General features: G+C 42.6%; 1 protein-coding gene across 1 annotated transcript in view; it reads right to left on the reverse strand.

Annotated features, from left to right (window-relative positions):
* Positions 1–19,529, reverse strand: part of LOC144790701 (kazal-type serine protease inhibitor domain-containing protein 1-like) — a 154,345-nt gene that overhangs the window by 53,953 nt on the left and 80,863 nt on the right. The window contains exon 3 of the mRNA XM_078665424.1: positions 10,522–10,669. Within this exon, the coding sequence (XP_078521550.1) occupies positions 10,522–10,669 (148 nt within the window). The remainder of the gene's footprint in view (positions 1–10,521; positions 10,670–19,529) is intronic.

Raw genomic sequence — 19,529 nt, forward strand, 5'->3', positions numbered from 1 at the left:
TCACATGCCAAACTGAAACACTACCAGAAGTGTTCAGGGTCTTCAAACAATATGGGGCGCTCACAGAGTACACGATAAACTGGTACAAATAGTGTCTATATCCGATGGGGAGAAATCTAGACAAACTCGTCCTCCCACAAAGCCTACATATAGACAGGAGAAGAATTTCAATACTTGGGCATATATACATGACGTCGTACAGGGAGAGCATTCTTGCAGAGTTCCACAGGGACATGGAAAGATGGAGAGTTCTGCCCCTCATGCTACTGGGAAAGGCTGCCATGTACAAAATGATAACTCTGTCCAAACTCCTTTACATACTCGAAAACACCTACCACAAACTGTCAGAAGAGATCTTAATTAAAATAGACGAGGAAGTTTGAATTCTGCTACGGAACGGGGAACCAGCAAGAGTGGCTCTGAAAACATGACAGAGGAACCATTACAATGGGGGGATAGCCCTTCAAGACATACAAGCATACTACTGGGCAGCACACTTAGTAGTGATCAGTGATTGGTGCCACGCACCCGGAGATCACCCCACTTACTGGCTGGAGATATTCCAATTCCAATCCAACTCCTATCTACACTACTTGAAAGGGGAGGTCGGAGCATGGAAATTACAACCCACGACACAGACAACAATAGAAGCCTGGACAAGAGCAGGGAAGTATATAGGATGGGACAGAAGGAAGGGTCACCCAGGGACACCCCTATGGGTAGGGACACTGCTGAATGAAATAGGGAAACTAAATGGATACACTGCCTTGGACACTACTAGGACATCCAAATTGGGTGACCTTTTGGAAGAAGAGACCCTGATCTTGTTTAACACATTACAAAAAGAATACCAACTGAGTGAAACACAATACTTTAAATACCTACAACTCAACCATGCATGGAGAGCAGAAAAATGAAACACTACAGACATCCCTGAATACGCCCCACTAGAGGGGAGACAGCTCCAGGGTGAACTAGAGGCCAAAGGAGTTTCTTGGACTTACAAAACAATTAATAATAATGTGCCCAACAAACTACTGACATTGAGAAACAGGTGGGAGAATGATGTAGGTGAGCTATATGACACAGACTGGGGTGCTGCCCTTATGCAACCAAGAGAAACAGCAATCAAATCCAGGTTAAGATTGATTCAATTTAAGATCCTTTATCTGGTGTACTACGATAGGGCCTGCTTACATAGAATGTCCAGGGCTGAGTCACCCAATTGTCTCTGATGTGGCACAGTGCGAGGATCTTTCCTACACACATTATCGGAATGTATCAAGATACAAGGGTATTGGACTGACATATCAGGGGATTTGAATAAGATACTGGGTGAAACTATCCTCGTAGACCCCAAATATATCCTATTAGGAATAACGACAGAAGTCGATATTCCCCAAGCCAAGCTACTTTTCATTAATCTGGGTCTGATAGTGGCCAGAAGGGATGTGGCTAAACACTGGGGGGCACCAGAGCAGACGACCCTCAGAGAATGGAAAGCAGGGTTGGTTTTCTACTTGGTGGGGACAAAGGTCACATAAACAGGTCAGTGGTTGCCCAAGGAAGTTCCATAAAATATAGGACCAGTGTATGAAACACTTTTGGACCTGGTCCTTTTTGCAGGGCTATACTCAAACCTTTTGCCTCCCTCATGTATTTTCTGTCTTAGTGTTTGCTGGTTTAAGGACTCTGGGCACTTTACCACTACTGAACAGTGCTAAAGTGCAAGTGCTCCCTGTGTACAATGAATTGGTGACTAGTTTATCCATGACTGGCATATTATATTTAATAAGAAGTCCCTAGTAAAGTGCACCCGATGTGTCCAGGGTCTGTAAATCAAATACTACTAGTGAGCCTACTGCACTGATTGTGCCACCTACCTGAGTAGCTCTGCAAACATATCTCAGACCTGCCACTGCAGTGTCTGTGCGTGCAGTTATACACTGGAATTTTGACCTGGCAAGCGCTGGCGTCTTTTACATGTCCTAATAGTGAAACACTACTAATTTCATTTTTCACTATTGCAAGGACTATTTCTCCCATAGGGTCACCAAGAGATTGCCTTGCAATATCTTTTAAGTGCAATTTCCCATTGGAAGCAGATAGAGATTTGGAGTTTGGAGTCCCTGAATTCGCAATTTAAAAACACATCTTTTGGTGTAGTTGGTTTTTAAATAGCGTGTTTCAAAATGCCACTTTTAGAAAGTATCAAAGACGTGGGGAAACCCAATCAACCCTTGTAGGCTCGGGCAGTCAATTGTCAAGGTAAACGGTGGCTACAAGGGAATTCATTCAATACTGTTCAAATATATGACATTTTTTGGTTCATTAAAGAATTGAGACCTGTGTATCCATAGGATTACTTAGATTATTAATCAGAAATATTTCTTTAAGGAGCAAACAACATTTAAATGAAAAAGAAAAAAAGAGACACACAGCAGTAGAGGTTATATTGAAAATCAATTATATTGGTATAAATCACAAAATAAATTGATGGGGACAAGTGGAACAAAACTTAATAAAAGGTCATGGAAAGCGATGTGTTAACATCCTATCGACAGTCCATCACATTAACATCAGCTCCATAAAATGATAAGGAAAACAGAATCATAAATGAAACTTGATATCCTTCTTTGTACAAAATGGCTGTGGAGTTGATGCTTTATGTCGACGTTTTAGAAAGTGGGCATTTTCTTGCTTAACCATGCTGTGCCTCTGCCTGTCTGTAGAATACACGCCTGGGTTAGATGACATTTGGGCTCTTGTGCATTCACTCTAGACAGTCACACAAAGGGAGATGATGTGTGCCTTGCATATCCTGATGCAGGGCCGGACTGGTCGTAGAAGGAATCTGGCGTTTTCCTAGTGGCCTGGAAGGGTGGGACCGGTTTTGTAGCGGCGGGGGCCCGTTTTGCAGCAGAGCTGCAATATCATCCCCCTGTAACAAAAGTAGCAGCAGTGCTTCAAACTAGCACCCCCCCCCCCTGCGTAGGAGGCATTGGGTGATTTTGCGGTGGGTTGGAAGGGTATGGACCGGTTATGGAGCAGTGGGGTCCACTTTTGTTACCGGGGAGGCCGGTTGTGCATCCACCCCTCCCTCCCCCACCAGGTTCCAATCCAATAGAATTGCCAAGGCTGCTTTGTGTTCTCAGTCCGGCCCTGTCTAAATGGGCCATCACTAGGCTGATGGGCCTTCCTGAGCTACATTGGTGGGAGTAGTTTTCACTGACACATTAATAGGGCTGTGCCTATCCTCACAGCTGTCACCACCCCCCTGTAGTGTGTCTGGAGCCAGGTCAGGGATAGGCCGGGTCTAGTGCACTACCCATACTTTCCTTTGAAGTTTGCCTACTTCAAAGACAGAAAGGGGTATAAGTATTGGAACCCTTCTGGACTGAGGACATTCTGCCAGGAAGAAGAGGTGGCTGCTGTAGGGTGACCTGACACTCTGCCTGTTGCTTTGTTGTGCTGGCCTGTTTGCTTGCTGTTTCTGTCCTGCGAGTGAAAGGACTGGACTTAGCTCTCTACATCCTGCTTCCAAGGTTCTCCAAGGGCTTTTGCATGCTTGCCTCCTGTTAAGAAGGCTCAGGGCCATCAAAGACTTCATCTGCCAGTGCCTGGGATCTTCTGCTGAGAGTCCTGACTTGCCAAGTGGTGCCAAATCCAGTTCCTGTGCCCTTGGAAGTGTAACCTGGTGATCTTAAGGAGAAAATCCACTCATTGACTCCCAGCACCTGTTTTATTGATGCATCGCTGCAAAAGATCGGTGCAGCACCTGCTTCGCCACTGTCACATCAAAGCAGCGCATCTGGATTTTCAACGCATCGTCCCTGGACGGCAATTCTTCATCGACACCGTACAGCAGTAAGGAACCGAGGGCGCGTGTCCAGAACCCGACACATCACCTCGCCTTCCCATAAGGAACTACCACATCACCTCCCCTGCTAGTAAGGAACCGACGCATCACCTCCCTAGTCTAACAGTAAGGAACCCACGCATCACCTCCCCTGGCAGTAAAGAACCAAAGCATACCTCCCCTGTGTAGTAAGGAACTGACGTATCGATTAACTTTTACTGCACCTCACCACCCCTGCGCCAGGCACTGTCTTTTATTTTTTACGCATCTAAGGGACTTTGTGCTAAAACTAACGCATCTATTCATTTCTATGGACTTATATTGCTTATTCTTTTTATAAGAGATCTCTTTACTAGTGTATGTTGGATTTTGCAGTCTTGGTCTTGTTTTACTCAGAGAAATATTGGCTATTCTTCTAAAATGGTGCAGACTTCTTTTTTAGTGTTTTCATTGTGTTACTGTGTGTGTGTGTGTGTGTGTGTGTGTGTGTGTGTGTGTATGTACAAATGTGTGTCAAAGATTTAGTTCCTCTTTTATTTCACGTTTTACTTAATGTTAAATTCCTCAAGAGTGTTAGCTATTTCATCATGCTGTGTTTCTGTATTTTTTTCATACATCTTCTTACGCTTGTATAGTGCATACTTTGAGTTGTGCCAGGTGCTTATAAGGGGCTTTGATTGAGAACTCTGGCATTGAGGCTGAATGCAAAGCAAAGTGCATGTCAGTGGGTTGGCCTCTCTGCAGAGCACACAGAAAAATAGTTATGTATACCAGCTGCAATTGAAATTCTGTGCAAATGTGTGTGAAAAGGGAACACAGATGTCAAAATATTTACAAGGCAAAATTAAAAGAAAATAGAGTGCTTAATTGTGAGTGAGTGCAGTGTATGTTTGGCGGTGGTGAAGTGAGGACATTCGAGGAAGCGCATTTGGGGAAGAGGAGAAAGAAGGTGCTGAAGAGGAAAGAGATGAGGTTGAAGATGCGCAGATGGACGAGATGTGCAGAGAAAAAGCGCATACATATCTAAAATACAGCTAACATAACTGAAGGCCAATTATCCTTCCACAGGCCTCAATATTATGTAATTCACAGTCTCACAGTTTCAGAATTGAAACATTTGCAATGTTAGTTATTTATAACAAATCATTGTTTTCACTCACTTATCTTACTAGACAAAAGAGTGGAGCTCTGCAACCAAGGTGACAGAGAACTGTTTCTGTAATAAAATAATTCTCCCCGTGGGAAAATCAATCAGATATAAATCTGTCTTGCATATTAGCCCCCTGTTTTTTAAAGTGTACTTTTTTATATTATTGCGGAATGATTGTTTTATTACTAAGGTTTTTTATAATCTTTTTTTATTTGCGCCGTATTGAGGGATGGAAATCATTGGATGTACATTTGAATTTGGATGTCTCTATGCTGTATATCTGTAATGTGTAGAAGATGCACCTTATAACATTAAAACTGGGTATTCTATATCATTGGTGTAAGTTATCTTTGAATTTTGTTCAAATATAATATCTGTGTGGTCCAGTTTTAAAGAAAAAAAATTGAGAAATGTGAAGAGAGTGTTGTTGTCTGGTTGAAAGACTTATGTATGTCTGATTGATTTTCGAAGGAGAAATTTGTATTATTACTCATTTATCTTAAACAGCTGACGACTATTGACCAAGCCAATAGTACTGGCAGGTTTTAGGTGTATATCTGTTGTTATGCTATATTTCTGGATGCAACAACATCTGAGAGTAACGGAATACCTGTTGGTTGGCACACTATGGGAATCACACACATTTATTTTACATGTTCCCTTTTAGAGAGCCCCCACTTTTTACATCCCACTTAAAAACCTGTCTGCATATATTTCTATATGACTGCTTGCAGCCAGCAGCTGTGAGTGCAACCTGAAGTCTGGTTAGGGCATTTGTTTCCAAAGTCAATGCCTCATTCATTGCAAGACACTGGGCAAGCACACACTTTAAAGAGCTTGAAGTTGTTGGGCTGTACAATTTGCACATCACAATAACTGTTAAACATATTAATTCAGTAAGATATGTGACAGTTTTTAACGTGTCTGGAATATTTCAAGACTATACATTTCCACTGCTTTATAAACTAGGCTTTCACACTAATTTAATTTGCTTTAAAATTCAGCATTTGCTAATCTCTTTTCAATTTTTTCTCAGGAGGAGCCCCCCTTACCCCCCTTCACCCTCAGACCCCATATTTGTCCATTAAGCTTGCTTACTTCGCTCGTTACATAAAAGTTATGCCCAACTTTTATGCCTCACCACTTTCCAAATGTCACCCGCCACTGGTTCTATCTTTTTAAGTGCGGAGACTAACCAGTCAAAAAGATACTACGTAATATTACACAAAAGTGAAAGTTTACCTTTGTCAATCAGGCCCTAGGAGTGCAAATGCAAAGGCACGGATAAACTACCAAATGACACTAACCAAATTACATTACAGCAACTGGAGTTGCTTTGTTCACAGTAACATTAGTGAGGATTTTGCCGTAAACTTGATGTTAACAGTTTCTTTTTTTTGGATTTCTTTCTTTTTTTTATTAAACATATTCCATTATGATTGTTGCACAAAATCCCTGAGATCATGGCATTAAGCCACGTTGCATAATTGATACTTTGTAAATCCTATTGTGGCAGTACAGGAAGAACATGCTGACCCAAAAGCAAGAGGCTGTTGTTCACGTCATGTGCAATTTTGTGCTATATTTTAGAGCGAAATGCAACCTTGTGGCAACAATGAATGCACAGGGGCATTTCACACTAAAGAAAAATAAAAAATGTCAAAGCTGGCAATTTGCATAGTGACGTATAATTGTGTGAAATTTTGGGGAACTTTTGGGTAACTTCCTCAAAAGAAATTACACAAATTACACCCAGGCCTATTTTTATACTAAACACAGCATCTCAATAGTAGAGTACAATTATTGTAAGAAATTGAAGTACTAGTTGAGGGGGGTGATAACCCACCTCAAATACTGATCACAATCTTTGTCAACCTGAACCACTAAAGTACTTAACCATCTAGTAGCTTGGCACAAAATAATCAGGCTTAAGTTAGAGCCAATGTGTATTTAGGTAGCACTCTAACATTAATAACGTGAAAACACTACAAAAGAAAAATCCCAAACCAGTTTAGAAAAACAAAGAATATGTTAATTAATAAATAGACACTAAATTAACAATAATCCAAAAAGCAGAACTGGAGATATGAATTTTTAAAGATTGAATTAAAAATAGGGACAAAAAGCAAACAGCATCAACCTTGGTCATCGGTCGTGCTAGACAGGGTCAAAGTCAAATGTTACTGCCAACCATAATGAAATATGGGTCGGACAGAGGGGTCAGGTTCATCCTGGTGGAAAGTTTACCTTCTGACTCAGAAACGTTTATGAATAAAAAGTAGTGGTCAATGAGTTGTCAGTGGGGCAAGCTGGATATACAGCGGGGTTTAGTAACAGTGGGTTGCCGAAGAGCAGGGTCCTGGTGTAGTCGTCGCAAAGTGGACAAAGTTCTGAGTGGGTGAAGTCCATAGTCTGTTCCTGGAAAGGCGTCAGAGTCCATTAGATGCTGCTCTGCATTGGCCCCAATGAAGCCCCCTATATTCAGACTTAGAAACTTTTCTGAAAGTCATATTTTGTTCAGCTGAGCAAACTGGAAAGTTGAAACCGACCAGCAATTCGAAGTCAATGGCTTCTGCTTCAACTGCGATTCCGGTCTCCATCAGTTCTCCCGGCAGAAAGTTGGCAAAAAGTTTTTAAGTCCCACTTCTTGCAGGTTAGGGACAGGAGAAGTACACTATAGCACCAGTCAAGGGTCCAGGACCTGGGAGGTGGGTGCAACACTTGAGGGTTAGGACTCAGCCCAGCAGAGGGTCCAGGGAAGGCTCAGCTGGAACTGGTCAACTGGTCAGTTGCGGAGGAAGAGGCTTCTGGAAGCTTTGTGTGTCCCAGTACCACACACAGAAGGTCAGCCAGCTGACCCTTAGAGTCACTGTGTAGGCCTGGATGCAAGGCAAACAGGTCTAGTGTTCCTTAAGGTTCCCCAGAGAGAAGGGCCAGTCCTATTTCTGATTTTTCACAGGTTCAGGAGTGCTCTGAGGAGAGATATGTGGGGTCCAATTGTATGCCCAGTCCCAGCCTGTAGGGGAGGGTAAGCGTTTGTCCACCCCCTAAATCATTTCTGATCAGTTCCTCCCCTTCTTTTGGGTTTGGAGCCAGCCTGATGCCTCTGCCAGTGGCAAGGTAGGGATCATTTGAAGCTCAGGAAGGGGCTGGACACAGCCCCCAGGCCATTACGTCAAGGGAGGAGTCCCCCTACCCACACCCAGAGCAATATACATCATATGACTAGGAAGCCATCAGGGGTCAGGTGACAGTGGCACACTGGCAGGAAAACATTTCGGTTTTAGGAAGGACAATGCCAATTTTCTAAAAGTATAAATCCCAAAAAAGTATGCCTAGTCACAAAGAGCGTGTTTGTGAAGAAATGTATTTTTTAGGACAAGAACTCTCACCCACCCAAAGGTGGCATTCTTCATCATTGGGTCCCCTCCTCAAACCAGGACCAAAGGTACCTGGTGTGGACTACAACTCTCCAAAGGAGAGAAGCTGTGTTGTTTTTTTACTGGCTGACAGCCAGGTATGGGTGAGAGACAGAGGCAGTATACAAAATTGTGGCTAGTTACAACCTTGTAGCTAAGTGGACTAAATAACTGGTCCTGAAAAATGCCCCTGAACCCTTAGTGCATACACATTCGATTCACACATGATCAAAGTTATGCATCAATTTATGCCCTCTGTATCAATATTATGGTCCCACTTGAAAGGACATAGGATTTTACACAAACAGACAGTTATGTAGCAAAGTTGCCTTAGGCCCTAATGCAAGGAAAGAAAATGGCCTCTGCAGCAGATTTGTCATTAACCTTTGTGGGACTCCATCACAGACCTTCAGTGGAGACCCACTAAAGCTCTCTTCAAAACATAACAGCCGTTAAATTATCTGGAGCCTGCTCCTTTATGCTGGCGCTATCTAGTGGTCTCTACCACTAACTGCGTATCTGAAAATAAAAAGGCATGAAAAGCCTGCTTTTGCGACACAATACATTTTGCTGCGGCAGTACGAGGTTCTGAAAAGAGTGGTGACTGGGGCAAATAGTTCCGGGCGTTCTACCTTGCAATGGCCCTGTTCTAATGTAATTATTTTTAAAAAGCCCTAAACGTGGCAGTGGAACCTTCACGTGCTTGGGCCTGGTGCCACAGCACCTGCTGCACCATAGATATCTATTAAACCTGCTTGCATGCACAAAGGCCCACACCGAAATATTTGCTTAAGAGTATCATTCGTTAGCCACTAACTTATTGTTTTAAAGTTCGAGAGGCTGATTTTTCATTATCGGACTATGACTCAAACCAAGAGAGTAAAAGGCAGAACAGGGATAAAGGGGGGCAGAGAAAGTCAGGAAAACGATGAAAACGAGGAAAGTGGGGTTGAAAAGAATCTGCAAGATTGAGAGAGACAGGAATCGTAGGACTGTGGAAGAAAGAGTCAGCCCGGGATTCGGCAGCCCCAGCACTCGGCAGCACCAGGCTCCTAATAAAATAGGGGTCGCCAGCACTTAAAAAGATTAAGCACTACGGGGCACATGCACCAAGGCAAAAACTGGTCACAAACGGGTAGATTCTCAGAATCTGCCCCTTTGCGACCAGTATTTTTGCATTTGGGATGCATCATCAAAGTTCAAAGTTTCAAAGTTCCAGGTTACACACACACATGTCCTTGGGGCATATGTGTGTGTAACATGGGTGCACATATCAATTTCAGGGGTGCAACAAGGTGTCATTTTGGCTACCATTCGGTACTCGCAAATTGCGCATGCAATTTCCCATTCATTCCTATGGGCCTGTAGGCCTGTAGGCCCATAGGAATGAATGGGAAGCCATTCCCTAATTGCCACTCGCAACTTGCGACTCGCAATTAAGGAATGTTTTGTATTTTTCTAGTGTTTCCTACATGCATAGGCTTTTGGGATTCCTTAATTGCGATTCCTTAAAATTCGCAATTAAGGAATCGCAAAAGCCTACTTTGATGCATGTACCCCTAGATGCTTATTTTTATTTCCCATGATGTAGCCGTATTTGTTTGTAATGCTGCGTCCCCAAACTTTAGTAAGAATATCTAATGGAATTGTAACCACTCTTTTGACTTAATGGTTAAAAATGCACTAAAATGTTAATCCAAAGTTACACAATGGTGGTAGACTTGGAATCCATACAGCACTCTCTTGTAGCATTAGAAAGCATATTGGATGCTGCACTACCACTCAACACACCTCCCCGTGTAAACAAAATACATTTTCAATTTCAGGTGTCATAAGTCACAAACGCCTACAATCACAGTATTGTCACGTTAGTACCCTCTCACGCCGTGGATGGTGTGCATACACACACCCGCTCCCCCCAATGTTCTTAATACGCCAACCTGATCTTGTGCTCTCACGCGTACCTATGCAGATCGTAAATTGTTCAGAGGAGCTGTAACACCCTTGCGTGCAAACGCTTAAGCCAATGGTGCGTCCCATGGCATTAGTACAGGCCTCTTCCTTGCCACAGGCTGACAAACTGAAACAATTACCTGTTGCAGTCACGTGAAGTTGGGCATGCGCCGAGGCAAGGCCAAGTTTGTTGCGTGCAATACAGCGGTATGTTCCCATGTCTTCCAGGGTCACCCCTTCGATCTGCAGCCAGCTGGACAACTCGTACTTCAGGGGTCCTCCCCTAGACTGGTAGGGAGGAAGAGGGTAAAGGTGATTCACCAGTACTGGGTATTAGTGGGTAACAATGAGTATGCACTGTGGAGTGGTGTGGCTCAATGGTTAGAGGCGGCAGACCTGTAAGCAGAGAACGACCCGGGACCAGGGTTCAATTCCCGACGCGGCAGGGTCTTGGACCAGGGTCAACGGACTCGATAATTCTCGCCTCAGTGCCTACTTTAACCAGGGAAGACACTCAGCAACTCTGGGCATTAAGCTTGCCTCATCTCTACAACGGCCCCCCACAGACACCGGGGATGCCTGGTTTCACCCTGGAGATACCCAGAAAAGGGACCATCTCACAGGGAAAACCAGGACGGGTTCCCCAGCGGTCTACAGCGCCAGGACACTCGGGTAGAGTAACAGTGCGCTTTACAAGTATCCCACATTTACTGCAATATTTCACAGATAATGCTAAGGATGTAGCATAGTATAGTGCATGATTCCTACGGTAAATACTCTGGATTTTTCACACTATTGTGGAGTCCCCCAATGAAAAGTATGTCCCCAGGCCTGCCTCGCCAACCTGGATGTGCAGGTTTATACTGCCATTTCGAACTGGAAAAATACAACTATTGTCCAGGCCAAACATTCCTTTTTAATACTTTGAAGTCACCACTAAGGTAGGCCCTAAATGCCCACAGGGCAGGATGCATGATATTTAAAAAGTAGGACATGTGTATTTAATGTTTTATACTGCAGTACTCTTATCACAATGCTTCAGATTGAACATACTATAGTGCTGCATTCCTGTTACAATGCTCTGAATTTAACAGACTGTAGTGCAGTGTTCCCACTGCGTTTCTCTGGATTTCGGAGAATACAGCGCAGGATCCTAGGTGCTATGAACCGGATGGAACAAAGCTATAGCTCGGCGTTACCATTACAACACACTGAATCTGGGAGAGTGCTGCGGATTGGACACTTTAGAGCAGAGTATGAGAAAGTCCATGATTAACTGATTCCTTTATCCAAGTGATCATCAACAAGACACTTTAAGTGTTAACAGAAAGAACCATCATTGTGGGTCACTATCTATGAATCATGTTTGTGCACCCAACTCCCCTTAGTCTTGTTTCTTTTGTGAAGACAGAGAATACATTTTGAAACATACTCTAATGGTAGCATATGATAGATTTGTGGGTTTTGAGAGTGACTTTTTTATTTTTCTATGAAATTTCGTGGAATTATGATGCAAGAGGGAAGACTAAAATGTATTAACTATATAATCGTTGTGTTGTTGGTTGTTCTGATTGTTTAAATTCCGAGGTGTTTAAATGTAGATCTTCAGGTTCGATCTAATATAATACATATTTATTAGCAGGAGAGTTTAGTGTCCTGTCAACATTTGGTCTGGATAAGAAAACACATTTCTCAGTGAAACTTTGGTCATCCCAGGCAGTGACACAGTTAGGCACTTTGCTGTCCGTGGCGGTCCCTACCTTTGTTGCCTGCGGCCGCGCTGAAGAATGAGGGGTGGTGCTGGAGATGTTTTCTGCGTTTGCTGCCCCTGTGGCACACTGATGTAAGGGGGGGAAGCCGCCCCAAAACTCTTGCTACCCGGGGTGGACCACCCCCCTAGCCCCCTTGCTACGCCACTGATCCCAGGGTAGCTATGGCACAAGCAGCAGGCAATTACTAGATGTAGGTTAATTTCAAGCAGTACCAACAATTTTGAAAACAACTAAATAAAATGTCCAAACCAGTTACAAAACAGAGAAAAGTCTAACTAGCAAATATATGCACACAAAAAACAAAATCACCTCAGGTGACCCAGAAATATCAATTTTTAAACTTCCAAGGAAAAAAGCGCCAAGAAAAATTTATTTGCTGATGTAAAGTGTCAGTTTGCAATTGACCCAGTCTAAATGGAATTTCAGGCCAACCACAATTGAGTAGAATTCAATTTCACCAAGTCGACTTTTGGTTCTTACGGTCCTATTTAGGGCCTGATTACAATTGAAGGCGCTAATTATAGCACCTCATAAAATTAAATACTCCAGGGACGTTACTTAATGGGTGCGATAGATAGCAACTATTAAGAGATTTGGGGGGAATAACATGCAGATTTTGATGTTAATTTACTAAAATCCACATGATACAGTTAATGCCTTACACCATCCCCCTGCTAAATTTCAGGAGGCTTTACCTGCCGAAATTTAACAAAGGTTGAGGTATTTATTTATTTCATTTATTTATTTATTTATTTATTATAGTGTTTTGTATAGCGCGAACAAGACCCATGGGTATCAGAGCGCTTAACATCGAGATCGGTTACAAATTGGCAGTACAATAATAATTATAGAACAAAACAGATATGAGGTAGAAGAACTTAAGGCTATGAGGGAGTGCATAAATATATATATTCCACATGCATGTGCAATTAAGGCTAGCTTATATCCCTATCTATATCGATAAATAAGAAGAGGTAGAGGTTATATAGTTTTCTGCTATAAAACAGTTATCGGTTCATCTAGTAAGGAGATGGCAGTGAGGACAAAGTTCAGTTCCGATTAGTGGGTGAAGTCATTCACTTCTCGATGATTTTGTTCATGAAGATGGCCGCCCTTCATCGGAATAAGAATATTCGTCTTAGAGTTCCGTTAGCTTCCCTAGTCAAGGTATTTCCTCAACATATGACTTTTCAATTCCCGTTTGAATTGAACAATATTTTGAATCTTCCTGATGCTTGGAGGGAGAGAGTTCCAGACTCTAGGGGCAGCTCCAGAGAATGATCGGTCATAAGACTTTTTCTTTCGGAAGATGGCTGGCCGCAACAATTGCTCCTTGGCACTTCTGGTTGGTCTGATTCCACCCGATAGCTTGATTTTCTTGGCTAGATATCTTGGTGTGTTATAGTGCACCGCTTTGTGGGTAATGCATGCTATCCTCATTTGAATTCTAACCTCATAAGGTAGCCAATTTAGAACTTTCAAGTGAGGAGATATATGATCAAATTTCCTAGACCCCGTGATGAGTCTTGCCGCTGCGTTGAGACAGGCTTTTAATGGGGCTGTGGAAGTTTTTGGTAGGCCGGCTAATGTGGAGCAACCGTATTCGATCCTTGATATAACTAAAGATTGAATAGCCAGTTTTAAATCTGCTTCCGAGATGAATGGTTTTAGTTTTCTTAAGTAACTCAAGTGGAAGCGGGCACTTTTCGCCATTGAATTAATATGAGCTTTCATGTCAAGATTTTCATCTAAAGTAATTCCAAGTGATTTCGCTGAGTTGACTAGCGTTGGGGTGCAGTTTAGTGCCGTCAGCAGTTTGGTCCATTCCTTTATTTCAGTGTTGCTCCTTGGTGGTGAAATTAGCAAGAATTCTGTTTTATGGGCATTTAGTTTCAGATGATTGGAGGTTAACCATTCCAGAACCAACTTTAGCGTCTCATTCATTAGGTCAATGTCCTCAAGATTGGCGATCTTCAAGTATATTTGTGTGTCGTCTGCATACATGTGGTAGGAGATCTGTGATTTCCGTAGAATGTCTGTAAGAGGTTCGACATATAGGTTGAATAGATCTGGGGATAGCGTTGAGCCTTGCGGGACCCCAATTGTATTAGGACATGAGGGTGAGATTGCTTGGTTAACCAGGAATCATTGGGTTCTGTTGCGTAGGAAAGAATTGAACCATTTCAGTACATTTCCGGACAATCCCATCCTGTCCTGTAGTCTGGACAATAATGCTTCATGGTTTACCGTGTCAAATGCAGCTGATAGGTCTAAAAGAATCAGTAGGCAAGCTTGCTTTTGGTCTAGGGCTTGTAGCGCATCATCGACAATGTGCAGGATCGCTGTTTCCGTGCTATGCCCTGCTCTGAAACCTGATTGGCATTCGTCTAGTAAGGAGAACTTGGTGATGTGTTGATTCAATTGGCTCTGCACGCATTTCTCAATATGTTTGGCCAATAAAGGGATGTTGGTTACTGGACGATAGTTATTCGGATCTGTTGTGTCTGCTGTTGGTTTTTTGATTATTGGCACTACTTGTCCTGTTTTTAGGCAGTCTGGGAGGATCCCTTGTGCAAGTGACGCGTTTATTATTTTGGTCCAGATTGGGACCAGGATGTGGCTGATCTCTCTTACACACTTTGCCGGTAAAGGGTCGTGATAATGGTTGTTCGGTCTAATTTCCGAGAGCGTTTTGGCGATCTCGATCTGGTCATATAATTCAAATGTGTCCCAATTCGCTTTATTTTTTGCTTTAATCCTCTCAGTTGTCATAGGGGCCGCATTCGTCGGCATATGTTGGGTCGGGAGGATAGCCGCGGCCTTTGCGAGCTCTACCTCTAGCGATTTGGTCTTTTCCGTGAAAAATGTAGAGAATTCCTCGCCGCTTAGGGGGGTCTTTGAATGTTCTTGTGCCGATTTGGCCAGTTTGTCTGATTGATGTTTTAGGATCTCGAAAAGTTTTCGTGGTCTGTTTTTGGCATTGTCAAGTTCTGCTCTTATATATTCTTTCTTCGAATTGATTATCTTTTTGTTATAGTGACTTCTGGTGGTCCTGAGGGCTTTCAGCTCAGGAGAGGAAGGGTGTCATCTCCAGTTTCTTTCGGCCGTTCTCAATTTGCGCCTTTCCTCATTCAGTGAACCATTGAACCAGGGATTTTTTGGTTTTTCTGCGACTCTTTTCAGTTTTAGTGGCATGGTGTCATTGACGATATTTCCAATTGAGGTAAGGTAGTGATCAGTCAACTCGTTTACATTCTTCATGTCGTCAGGTGACTTTAAATCCTTCTCGCACCTTTCAACCAGTAACTCAATGTTCGCTACTTTTGTATCTCGTATCGCTTTTTTGGACCTGGGGGTTTGCACAGTCCTACCCTTTTTCACTGTGGGAATCACGAATGTTATGGCGTGATGGTCCGACCAATCACAAGGATCAATAGCGAGTATTGATGTCTCTTTCTTATTTGCAATAATCCAGTCAATCGTCGCTCCTTGCACATGTGTGGGTTGGGTGTAAGCTTGTGTAAGGTTTAGTTCTGCGAGGAACTCTTTAAGCAGGTTAACCGTTTTGTCATTTGCGTCATCCCAGTGTAGATTAAAGTCCCCCCAGGAAAATGTTGTTGGCAGCAGAGTAGGAGTTGGCCGTTATGATCTCTATTAGTTGCTCTGTAAACTTTGCGTTATCTCCTGGTGGATGGTAGAACGCATGCAGATTGCATTTCTGGTTGCTTGCTGATCTTATATTCAGACCCAAGTATTCACAGGATTCAAGGGGGTCGGCTTGGATTTGGTTGACCTTTATCTCTGATCGGTGGATGCAGGCTATACCTCCTCCTACTTTTCTTAGCCTATCTAATCTCACAATGTTATATTGCGGTGGTACTAAGAGGTCAATGGCGGGCGATGATGATTCATTGAGCCATGTTTCCGTAAGTATTGCTAGGTCAATTTCCTTATTGAGGATGAGGGCTGCTATGTCTGATGCATGTTTGGTTGCCGAACGACAATTGAGTAGAAGGCAACTCAGAGGTTTTTCACAGTTACTGAGGTTCCCATTTTCAGCTTCAGTTGTTGTTAATTGGATAGGTTGTAGGTTGAGGTGGATTGCTTTCCTGTCATTCTTTCTGGATGTTCTGTTAGCATCTATTGGTACTGTTTTGATTCTCTCAGCACTTCCCCGTCCCGGTTGTTCATATGTTCGGAGTAAGGCTAGGGTTTCTTCATCTGAAAGGGGATTTGTCCTATCTGGTCTACTGAACCTGTTTTTTTGAGACCAGGCCATCTCGTCATTCCATCTTTGTGTGGATAGTACCAGATTCTGAATATGAGAGACCTTTGAGTGCGTGCTTACCGTCATCTCCCACATTTTATCAATTACTTTTGAAATTTCCAGCGAGCCTTGTGTCAGGTTGTCTACTATTTTCAGGAGCTCCTTAATTTTCTTTCTTTCTTTCTTTAATGCATCAGATAATTATTAGATACTTTAAATAACTCCCAACTCATAATTCCGACCAGTTGGCAAACATGGGGTCAAAATACACTGATATACTCATAATCAGGCTCTTGAAGTTTGGAAGAGAGGGTACTGTTTCTGCCAGTGGAGCCCCTGGCTCCACTAGTGGAATCCTTAAACTGACAGCCCAAAGGCATCGGGCAGTCCTTCCTGAGATGTTCTGATGTACTTATTTTTTTTGTTGGGTGCTGCAAGGAAAATTCCGAAAAAAGTAAAGATGATATCACTAACCTAGGAGAAAAGTCCAAAGATGCCAGTGCAATTTGTTTTTGGACTTTCAAAAATAAACTACGGGTCTGGGAGTTTGTTTTTGAAAAATATGACACTTTACTCTAAAAGCCACTGAAATTCACCAGTTATAGTTAACTGAAGTAACTTTAACCTGAGCCTCCGCAATACATACTGTTGTCATCAATTATGCCATTTCCAATGACATCAGTGATGTTATCAATGATGTCTTAGAACATGTCATCCCTGATGTACTATGTTTGGTCTTAAGCAGTGTGTGGCGTGTGTAATAGTTATAGTTACTTCAGTTACCTATAACAGGTGCATTTCAGTGGTTTTTAGAGTTTAAAATGTTACATTATAACTGCCATTTTCACCTTTCACCTCTCTTTAACCTTTGTTTTTTTCAGGGAATTCCTGAGGTTTTAAAAAAATGTAAAGTAAAATATTATTACCAGACCTAACTATAATATCACTTTAACCTTTAACCTTTGTTTATTCCAGTGAATTTCTGAGTGTTTTAAATGTAAAGAAACAATATAAAGGGATGTCATTTTAGTAAGGAAGACCTACTGATTTTGTCAAAGAGTCAGAACAACAAAATATAAAAAGCTGGCCTTATTAGCTTTAGCAAGAAGTCTCCACCTCAACCTATATAAAGCAGTACTAATGGCTTTGCCAAAAATTATTTTTAATCACACTAAGTACTCCCCTGATACCTAAATTGTATTCCACTAGATGGATTCTAATCAAAACAGAAATGGGAAGTCCCTAAATGAAGCTATAAGTAGTACACCACGAGAAGTGGGAAAGGAAGCAATTCCTATTTGTTTTATATACCCTCACACACCCTAGGGGTGTCATGCTTCATCACCCCGATGCCTAAACGTCAGGGTGGGCTCGACCAATATTTCAGGGAGCTCTTAGAGAAGTGTTTTGGCCATGGGGAATAAAGATTAAAAATCACAGACAGACCGCAGTATCCCTTTATTCTTGGAACTGCCTGGGATATTAAAATTTAAAAAAAATGTATAGGGTTGTTTAGGATATTATGGTCCTATCACCATAGTGCCAACATGTTTCCGTCTGCTAGAGTCCCTCATGGGTACTGGACTTTCTTTAGGGCGATGATGCAAAGACCCCCCCTGGAATAAATCATGATAAAGGAATTTCCCCACACTATTTATAATAAGGGCAGATAGCTGCTCCTTTTTCTATTGTCGTGGTTTTTAAATATTTTTGATCCCTCCATCCCAATGTGGGAGAGGTTATGCTCCACATGGGACCACACGTTTAGTAGGGGTAGCCCTATAGTCACACTGCCTCCAAGGGTCCTGCCCTGTAGTCAACCTGTTTGGTGTGGGTCCTGCCGCCTCTGTGCAGGACCCTTGGAGGCAGTGTGACTATGAGGCTTCCCCTACTAAACGTGAGGTTTGTGCTATGCCATGCTTTGTGTTATTTTGCATTAAGGGGCGATCCATGAGTAGTGTATGGGCATTCCCATACAACCATCCATTGGTTTTGAATCAATGCAAATTCCTACCTGCAAACATTGTGTCATATCCTGTGTTTGTACGTAAGAGGCCTCTAGCGGTCCTCTTCGGACTCCTTACAAGTATTACGTAAACCTTTGGGTGTGACTGGGTGAGGTTAATAAAATTTGTGATGCAGTGAATTCAGTTAACAGTTGCATGGTGAAAAATAAGCACGGGCAAACCAGAGCTCTGTGTGTGGCGTGGTCTGTTACATGCTCCTGGGTTGGGGAAGACGCTACACATTGAATCTGCACCACATTCTTATGCCTCCTGAAAGGCAAGCATAACGAGGAGAAATGCTTTAATTTCTCTTTATTTTTCCAACTTTGCATATGTGCTGCATACATACAAGGTAGGCAAAGCCTTAAAGTATAGCTTTTGTACTGGAAGGGATTCCTTCAGTACAAAACCTATGCTTGATAGAACGCACACACCCTTGCATTATGGCACAAGGGTGTGCAAGTTAGCATGTGGCAGCCAAAAGTGCAATAGCACATGGGTGGAGAAAAAAAGACATCATATCTTGGGAGATATTGTGCATTTTTTCTCTTTCTTTGATGCAAGGCAGCACAGCAACTTTGCGCAGGGTTGCCATGAGTCAAAGAATAGTAAATCTGAATCTGGGCCTCAATCTCAAACAATCTCACTCACTACCTGCCACTGACTCTCATTCATTTTAACTCGCACACACGCTTACACATACAGACACTGTTGCTCACACATACACATACTCCTTCTCACTGAAACACTCATGCATGCACACACACAACATACATTTAAAACTATATTTGCATAATACAGCTGCCACCAAAGGTCCTAAGAGTGCTCCACTTTTTATTACACTAATATTGAATAATCAAAATGTATATAATAAAAAATTGGCATACAATAAGGAATACAGAGACACCCCAGTCTTCTTTGCACTAACTTTGTGACCTCTGAGGCCAGGGGTCACAAAGTCAGTATCGGGGGGAAAGGGGCAAGCCAAGGGTCAGAGCTACGACCCTTGGCAACCACTAAATGACTTCTATGGCAGCCCTTCTTGGCATGTACTGAATTTTATAGGAAATAAGACGGCACTCCTTGCTATATTTGGAGTGTTG

This window comes from Lissotriton helveticus, chromosome 11 (assembly GCF_964261635.1).
Source record: "Lissotriton helveticus chromosome 11, aLisHel1.1, whole genome shotgun sequence".
NCBI lineage: Eukaryota > Metazoa > Chordata > Amphibia > Caudata > Salamandridae > Lissotriton > Lissotriton helveticus.